Genomic DNA, 9125 nt, shown 5'->3' with positions numbered 1-9125 from the left:
AATGAATTCAGTAACATCAGTTACTTCAATGAGTGATGGTGGATATGGTAGCACAAAACAAGATCGATAGTTTGTTTTAGATTGCTTGAAAGGACTTAATGCTCTTGAAGGAGTAGATGGAACATGTTATGCGCAAAGAGGGCTAAACTTATACATGATGATCCACTTTGGAGGACTATGTTTTTGGCAATGTCAAGTGAGAGAAAAAAGAATTGGGTGATTAATATTTGAGTTTAAATGATATATCATACATAATTTTGTTAATCATGTACGCGTTTGTGATAAACACAAATACATAATCATGATTTTTACTCCGGTTGATGATGACCAAACTCTATTTCGTGGGAGAAAGATTGCACTGATGCAAAATATAATGTGTTTGTTCATTTGACATGCTCTTTACATTTGTGATCACATGTTGAGAGGGAAGTGCAAAAATAGTAAGAATCTTTCTTGAAATAGTAATTAATCTAGAAAATAGGTTTCCTATGCCGCCAACAGGTAAATATGCTAGGATTTCTTACGCCATATCATAGAGAGCATTATCATTTGTATGATTTAGGGAAGGACAAAATCTAGTTGGTTCTAAAGAGTTGTTTAGTTATAGACATTCTTAATTATGCAAAGTCATTAAACGATACTTTGGTTCTAAAGGACAAAATCTAGTTGATTCTCATCATAAATTTTTGTAGAAACGAAAAGAAAATCAAATTTTTAAAATCAACAGCAGATTTTGGAAAAAAAAAAATAACTTTTAATTTTATAAAAACAAAAAACACACAAGCCCTCAGTTAATTAAACGGCCCTTATTATTGAGCAAGGCAAGTGAAATTACAGGCCATACAAACATACATTTATTGACAGCAATCAGATTACCTCAATATTCCTTACTAATTAGGTCAGGGATGACACGGCATCAATGGCGCTGCCTAACGGCCATGCTGCTCCAACCAGGAATTTTTTGTACTTGATTTGCTGCACCAATGTTACCTCCTTTAGGGGATGCAGACCTGCCCAAATGCACCCATTATGTACTCAGCTTCCAATCGACTGACTATATGATCCCTTTCTAAATTGTGACATTAAGTAACTGGCAATGTTTTTATTCTTTTTCTTTGATTTTTGAAAATATGATCTATTTTCTTTGTCGTGAAATTTAAGGAAAGGCTTACCGAACCCATCAACAAGCAGAGTGTACTCGTAGGTGAGATCCATGCACAAGTATGGAAGGTCATCCTCTGCCACGTTCGGATACATAGATTTGGCATCCTTCAGAGTTGTTTTACAAGCACGGTTAGCCGCTTTCTTGAAATCAACAGGACGAACTTTGGCATAAGTCTTGTTTGAATCAATAAAACCAGCCTACATAATGTAGAATTGTCAGAGAACGAAACCCATTAAGATGAATTTGTAAGAATTTAGAAAAGAAAAAAAAATCAACATTAAGCATATAAAGGAACATAAAAGTTTTAAATGGAAAACGCAAATTAAAAAAATTCACAGTAAAAAGAACAACATATCACTCTTATGATATTGCTGGAATAATTTCAGAGTATTGGGTACTTATTTATAGATCGACCACTCATTTATAGATGTACACAAATAGAATTTATATAAATCTATATTCTGATCAGAAGATAAATCTTTAATTGTAGATGTATCTCAATCTCAGTCAATTTGAATTCTGTGATAATCTTGACCCAGAATCACTTGACAGCAATTCACCAAGCAGTTACAAAGACATCAGGGTAAAGAAAAGCAAAACTTTAAGTTGCAGTTAATGAATGAATTTGGCTGGCTGCTGTGCATTGTCTCCTTTTACAGAGGCCATGACAGCAATTCACCAAGCAGTTGCAAGCCTTCCCAATCAAACCAGTGCAACCATTAGTCACTAGTTTTCAGCAATCACTTGACCATTTTAACCAACTAAACTGTTATATGTCACCGATCATGAGTAATCCGAATGGGATGCAACAATTGATATTCCTTATAGAATTGAAGTGATGAGTACCTGGCTGGCCCTATCGTAGAAAAATGAAGCAACAAAGAGATTCTTCTGTCCAGGGCCACCACCACCATTCCACACCCCACCAAACGTGCATTTCATATGTGGACATGATTCATGGACTCCGAGAGCCTTGATGGCTATTGACCTACACTTGTTCATGCTTGAACCAGATGCAGAAGCCGATGCAGGATAAGTAACACCTCCATATGTATATGACCCTGCAAAGGAATGTATGTGTTTCGATTCAGAGAGTGTTGGAGTGATATTTGTCATATACCATTGCTACTCAAAATGGTTCAATAGCGCAAATCAAATAAAGGAACATCATTTCCTTAATTCCAGAACTTTATAAACACGAGTCATTGTGATTTTTTTTTTCCCTTTCTACTGAATGGGTAGAAGAGATAAGACATGTCACTTTATCATTTTATAGAAAATTTCTAAATAAAAGTTCTGTTTATCCAGCTCCATGTTTGATATACAACTAACAAAGTTTTACATGGCAAGAATCTCGATAGAAACTCATTCTTAAAGATTATAGTAGTATGATTTGTTCAGACGTGCAGTTTGAAGTCTTATGAGAGTAAGAAGTAACTATACCTTTATATCCAACCAAGATGCATGGATTTCCGGAACCTTTAACTTTGAGGATTTCAGCTCGAGCTGCTAACAAACCATAGTTCAAGTAACTGGAGACAACACAGAGAAAATTGCATGAGTATAGTTCCTTCTTACAAAACACGCTTTAATCACCGTAAGTATAATAACAACAATAATAGTAGGATAGAGTAACATCAGTGTCACTTTCCGAGCTAAACCAATACTTTCCTCCCAAGTGTAGTTCCTTCTTGTAAAGCAGTAATTTAAGTTAAATTTTAAATTTTCAAGTTCAAGCAATACCCCATATCTACCTAGCATATTAATTATGTCACATTCTGTGGTAGCAAACTCTCCTCTGTTAAAGCAGTGTACTTGTTAGGTCAAAAATCTCATCCCACTCTAATATCACCCAAAAATGCTGACTGAAATCAATGTTTGAATTCTAACAAGTAAAATGGTTCAGGCTATTGATATAGAAACTGACACCATTAATATCTGTACAAACTGGGTTTTACTCTGACTGCTTAGTATCATATCTTTTCGAAGATTTTTACGAAGTATTTCCAGTAAAAATAATGCCTCTTTAAAAACATAGTTCTCCACGGATGGCGATTTTAACCCGACCCAATGGGTGTCCAACAAATATGAGCCATTTGGGACGGACATAGATGATGACCTAAAATTGTATCCATCAGGGATAGGGTTAATTAGTGGGGGGGAAATCTCTGACTGGGTACGGGTAGAGTGTCAGGTATAGGACCCCAACCATATCCTACCCTCATATATTTAATAAATCTATTCTTTATTTTCTTTACTTAATAAGTTAATTTAGGAATTAAGCTTCATCTATAACAATTATCAATATCAATATGATCACAGAACATTTATCAAATGTGATTTATTGTAGGGGGTTCATGCTGTAGAAATATAACTGTTGCCATTTGCGTCTCTTTTTTTCTCCATCTTCATCTTCAAATTTGTTAGAAGCCAGATTTTGATTAGGAATGAATTTAAAATATTGAACACACAGCAGTCAAGAAAGTTAAAAACAATAACGCAAACAGAATTTTATATTTTTTTATAAAAATTGAGCAGGTACGGGCAACTGATAGATATCCATTACCCTAAAATGAGGATGGGGATTGAGGACTAAGTATATTATCCAAAGGATATAGGTATAATCCCACATAAAATTAGTATATCGAATTAGCCATTTTTCGTCATCTTTATTGGCACAGAACTTCATCTATTTCGCGCACAATAATAATCGCAACATCTGTCCAGTAAATTCTTGATGTGTAAATGCATGCGTGATCATTGGCAAACAAATGAGTTGGTGATGCATTATGATTATGATAATATGACTAATGGAGAACTGAAGTGAAGCAAGCCTGAAAGATGAGGAAACAAATTACCTATGAACATAAAGGTAATGCTTTGTTCCTGCGAGATCCATTTTCTGCACGTAGGTAACATTTCCACGTGGTGCCTTTCCAGCAGCTCTCCTGGAGATCGCATAGGCCATTTGTACAGATCCACCTCCTAGATCAACTACTCCCACTGTGTCCCAGAATTTCTTACCCAAACTCCCTATTAGATAGTTTATGCTCACCTGCACATGTATATAACCATATGCAATTTCAAATTCTCACTTTCTCCTTCTCACTCCCTTCTCCTTGCTAGTTCTTGCATCCTCTCTTAGAGGTTCTCGTAACAGGCAGCTTTGAGAAGGAGAATGATATCTATATAGGATTTTTATACATAAAACTCGCGTAGAATGATCTGACTAGTATTTTGTAATTATGTGTTATTTTGATGAACTTCTGCTCCCAATAAATGAATATTAGCGAACCTTGTGTGGACAAAATTGTAAAGATTAACAGTGTAAATTTAATGAAACATACCCACATATAAGAACCTTCCTCACTTCCATCCAATACTTTGACCCAATCAGCCTCGTATTTCAAGCTGCTGTTAGCCTTTAAAAGATCCCTGACCTTTGGAATGTAAAGTTCAAATTCCACATAAGTAATATTCGGTAAACAGCTAATAATTAATAAAACCAATATATATAAATGCTGAAGCAACGACTAATTACCGCTTGCAGAATTTTCTCAGATGTATCACCTTCCAATAACCTCAGGCCTGCAGTTGCCTGCATAGACATCACAATAGATGGAATATAAGAGGGCAAAGCACATAACATTGTTAGCATTTCCGGTGTTAGTAAATTATGTAAACAAAATCCTTGAATTGTACGTGTAATTATATTAAACCCTGTTTCATAGTAGAGCAATTCCTATACAGAAAATAGAAAGTTGTGTTCTGGCTAAGGTAACGGTTGGCACCGGTAACCGGTGATACTAGGTGGTACTGGACGTTATAAAGCTTTGCATGCCTTTGTTGCTAATCATTCATTATATGTTGTTCTATACAACACTCCATTTTTAGGCTTTACATTTTGTGAAACCAAAATTTAATTAGGAACAAATTGCTCACCCCAACTTTAACCGGAGTGTTGTGCCGCAACTCCTTGGGAACAGCATTCTGGGCTTCTGTTAAGAGAGGAAGCAGAGACTCTGCCGCAGCCTCGGGGTCTTTCGCATATGAACTGAGTCCTGGTTTTACCTGCAACAATATCCGACCTGACCGGTGAAAAATGATAGCCGGAGAATCGACAACTTCATAGCTCAAAAATGTTACCCCACCTGTATGAAAAGGTCGAGATCGTCGCCGATCGGAACGAGCTGCAAGTCCTTGTCAAAGCGAAAGACGTGAACGCGGCTGCCGGAGCTGCCAGCGTCGAAGATCACGGCGTATCTATCGCTGGACGAGGAAAGCGAAGAGGAGGAGGAACCGCTTGCAGCGGATAACTTGCGGCTGAGGAAGACGGCGGAGTGGCCGGAGGGCTGGAGAAAGAGAGCCAAACAGATAACGAGTAGTAGAAGAGGAACAGAGATGGCCAGGAGGATTACGCTGCGCCTCCCGGACAACCGGAGAAGGTCATTGTCGCCAGAGAGCTTGGCCATCTTCGGCATGACAAAGGAAGGAGCTGCCACTGCTCTGTCCCTCCACCAATAAATACTCTGATTTTGCAAATATTTTGCCTCGTGGCTCGCCATTCACAATCATTCATGTCTCTCTGCTTCTAGTGGAATAGTTAAAAGAGGGTGTCACACTCTTACACTAATATATTATAGTATTAGGATATAAAAATATGCTCCTGAAGATAAGGCTAATAATTTAAAACCACGAAATAAAACATGAAAAAAAACGTGGTCTCTGGAAAAGTCTGTCATTTGCATAGTAAAGGACAGATTCTGTGTCATGTTTTGTCTCTTCGGCTCGGAAATGGGGCAGAGGAGGAGCCATGGCCATTGGCCAATCAATCATTTTTTGTGTTTTAAAGTTGTTTCTTTTCTTTGCCAATCAATCAGAACCCTAATCCACCACCAACCCAACATTGCCGTGCCTGTGCACTTCACGGTATTGTATAAGCGGGAGATTAAGATCCATCCAGCCTCCGTCCCAAACTTAAAATTCTTTCCTATCAGACCAATATAAGTAGGAAATAGCGGTATTTGGACTCCAAATTGAATAATCAACACAAATCTAAGGTGGTTCTTCTTTCACTTTCATTTCAATGTGAAGAATCAGAACTTAAACAATCAAAAACCAGAAGTTATAGAGAAGAAGAAAACAAAGTAAAATGACTTCTCTATTCAAAATTTGATAACCTTCAATCATTGAGTCTATTTACATTATATATATCATATGTCTGATCTTCTACACTCGGTCTCATTTTAAGCACATGCATCCACTATATAAATATATGTTTCTAACTGCTACACCCAAGAGCCCCCCCTCAAGTTGAAGATTGTGGAGAACACAAGCCCTTGACAACCATGGAATGATGGTGAATCGCAAATAAAGGTTTAGTGAACAAATTAGCCAACTACAAATGAGAAGGAACAAATTGAGGAGAAAGGAAACCTTGTTTAAAATAATCATGAACCAAATGACAATCAATATCAAGATGCTTCGTAAGCTCATGAAACACGAGATTAATAGCAATGTGTAAAGCAACTTTATTGTCACAGTGGAGAAGAATAGGCAGAGGAGGGGAAACACCAAAATCTTTCAGAACATTAGAAATCCAAACATGCTCACAAGTGGTGGTGGCCATACTTCGATACTCAGCTTCGGCGAAGGATTTGGAAACGGTAGGCTGCTTCTTAGTTTTCCATGAAATCAAAGCATCACTAAGAAAAATACAATAACCTGTTAGGGAACGGCGAGTAAACTTACATGTAGCCCAATCAACATCGCAATAGGCGGATAGTGAAAGATCAGCAGCAACAGGATAAAAAAGACCATGATTAGTCATGCCCTTGAGATCCCAAACTACCTAGAGAGCAGCATCAAGATGAGACTGGCAAGGAGAAGACATAAGCTGGCTAAGATGCTGCACAGCATGACTAATATCAGGTCTGGTAAAGTTAACATACAATAAGCGACCAATTAATCTTCTGTATTAATCAGGTTTGGAAAGAGGAGGACCTTGATCTGGCTCTAAAGACAGACCTTTAGCCATAGGAAAGGAAGCACTTTTGGCATCTTGCAACCCTATTTCAAGAATAAGATCCATGATAAATTTATGTTGTGATAGAAAAGTACTAATAGAAGACCTAGCAATCTCCAACCTAAGAAAATATTTGAGATAACCAAGGTCTTTAATAGTGAACTTGGCATCAAGGGCAGCCTTAGTAGAATTAATAAAACCAACATCATCTCCAACAAGAAGCGCATCATCAACATAGACTAAGAGGACCACAAAATGAGAACTAGTCTTATGTGTGAAAAGATAATGATCATAAGAGGACTGAACAAAACCAAGCTAAATAAGGAAGCCACTGAATTCCAAATTCCATTGGCGTGAAGCCTATTTTAAGCCATAAAGAGATTGTTTCTACAAACATACTTCGCCCGAATCCACATAATAGCTAGCAGGTGGGTTCATGTACACTTCCTCATCAAGATAACCATAAATGAAGGCATTATTTATGTCAATCTGGAAAATAGGCCAACTTCTGAAAGTAACAACAATTATGAAAAGCTGGACAATGACTAACTTAGCCACAGGAGAAAACCTGTCCATGTAATCAATATCCTCAACTTGATTGTATCCTTTGGCAACTAAACGTGCCTTATACCAATCAATCTCTCCATTGGGCTTATATTTTACACGATACACCCACTTAGAACCAATTGACTTTTTACCCTTAGGCAAGTCAACAACTTCCCAAGTATGATTAAGTTCTAATACCTACAACTCTTTTTCCATTGCTATGACCCAATTAGGATCTTGAGAGGCTTGATGAAAAGTTCTTGGTTCAGGAGTAGAAGAAATGTTATTTAAGAAAGAAATATGATCAGGAGAAAAAATGAAAGAGTCAAAGGTAGTGTGAAAGGTGTTACCTGATGATGGAGAAGTAGAAGTATGAGCAGGTAAAGTGTGAACCAAGCTGACAAAGTCAATAAGCTAAATGGGTCTTTGGGAAATACGGTTACTCCAACGAATAGAAGGTAAAGATGAGGTTAAATTTGGAGAAATAGTATAAGTGAAGTCTAAAGATAGAGAATGAGGAGCTAAAGTGGTATCAGGTAAGGATGATGAAGAGGATGTGGGTATAAGAACAAAATCAAGAAAAGGAAAATTGACAGGAACTTGGGGCAATGAAGTATGAAGGGATGGGTCTATAAAAGCATTGCCTTGAAATGGAAATAAGGATTTAAAAAAAGTGACATCCCAACTAACAAAATTTTCTAAGTTGAAAGATCATACAATTTGTACCCTTTATGACAGTGGGAGTAGCCAATAAAGACAGATTTAATGGCTCGTGGAGAAAACTTATCATTATGAGGAAAGGTATTTGTGGCATAACAAAGACAACCAGATGTTTTTAATAAGGCATAATCAAGTTCTTTGTGAAACAATCGAAAATATGGGGTTTCCCATTTGAGAATTAAGAAGGGCATTGAGTTGATGAGGTAAGTAGCTATCAATATACATTCTAACCAAATAGACTCAGGCATGTGAGAATGTATAACTGCAAAGCTCTTGCCACTTCAAGCAAATGTCTATGTTTACGCTCAACTATCCCATTTTGTTGAGGTGTGTATGTGCATGTTCTTTGGTGCAAAATACACGTGGATTGTAAGAAGGTAGAGAATGTATGGTTAAGGAATTCAGATCTATGTCTGTCCGAATGATTTTTACTGAGATTTGGAATTGGTTTTCAATCAACCGAAAAAAGGTTTGAAGAAGAAAAAGACTCTGACGCTTGTGTTGAGCCATATAGGTCCAAGTGGCTTTGGAATAGTCATCAACAATGGTGAGAAAGAATTTTGCCCCAGTTAAAGAAGAAATCGAATATGGTCCCCAGAAATCAATATGTAACAGCTCCAAAGGACTAATAAGTTTAGGGTCATGAATAGGAAACAACAACCTAGATTA

The 9125-nt window shown here is 37.2% G+C and overlaps 1 protein-coding gene across 1 annotated transcript; it reads right to left on the bottom strand.

Moving 5' to 3' along the window:
• Positions 1–791: 791 nt before the first annotated feature.
• On the bottom strand, positions 792–5749 carry LOC127789547 (apyrase 1-like). Its single transcript, XM_052318452.1, has 9 exons — positions 5317–5749; positions 5108–5236; positions 4707–4763; positions 4513–4605; positions 4024–4220; positions 2609–2697; positions 2012–2226; positions 1173–1362; positions 792–1010 (listed from the first exon to the last, which is right to left on the bottom strand). The coding sequence occupies exons 1-9, from the start codon at positions 5728–5730 to the stop codon at positions 895–897; spliced, it is 1500 nt and encodes a 499-aa protein (XP_052174412.1). The 5' UTR covers positions 5731–5749; the 3' UTR covers positions 792–894.
• Positions 5750–9125: the final 3376 nt, after the last annotated feature.

Source organism: Diospyros lotus, chromosome 14 (assembly GCF_014633365.1).
Source record: "Diospyros lotus cultivar Yz01 chromosome 14, ASM1463336v1, whole genome shotgun sequence".
Classification (NCBI taxonomy): domain Eukaryota; kingdom Viridiplantae; phylum Streptophyta; class Magnoliopsida; order Ericales; family Ebenaceae; genus Diospyros; species Diospyros lotus.
Note: the sequence above shows the minus strand (reverse complement) of the source record. Positions and strands in the feature narration are given on the sequence as shown.

Bases quoted from the DNA above. Each gene is read 5' to 3' on its own strand.
- LOC127789547 (XM_052318452.1), bottom strand. From the start codon at position 5,730: ATGGCGAGCCACGAGGCAAAATATTTGCAAAATCAGAGTATTTATTGG. The intron at 2,227-2,608 runs GTATAGTTACTT...ATTCCTTTGCAG, and splicing joins CATCTTGGTTGGATATAAAG to GGTCATATACATATGGAGGT. The intron at 1,011-1,172 runs GTAAGCCTTTCC...GCATTTGGGCAG, and splicing joins TCTGCTTGTTGATGGGTTCG to GTCTGCATCCCCTAAAGGAG.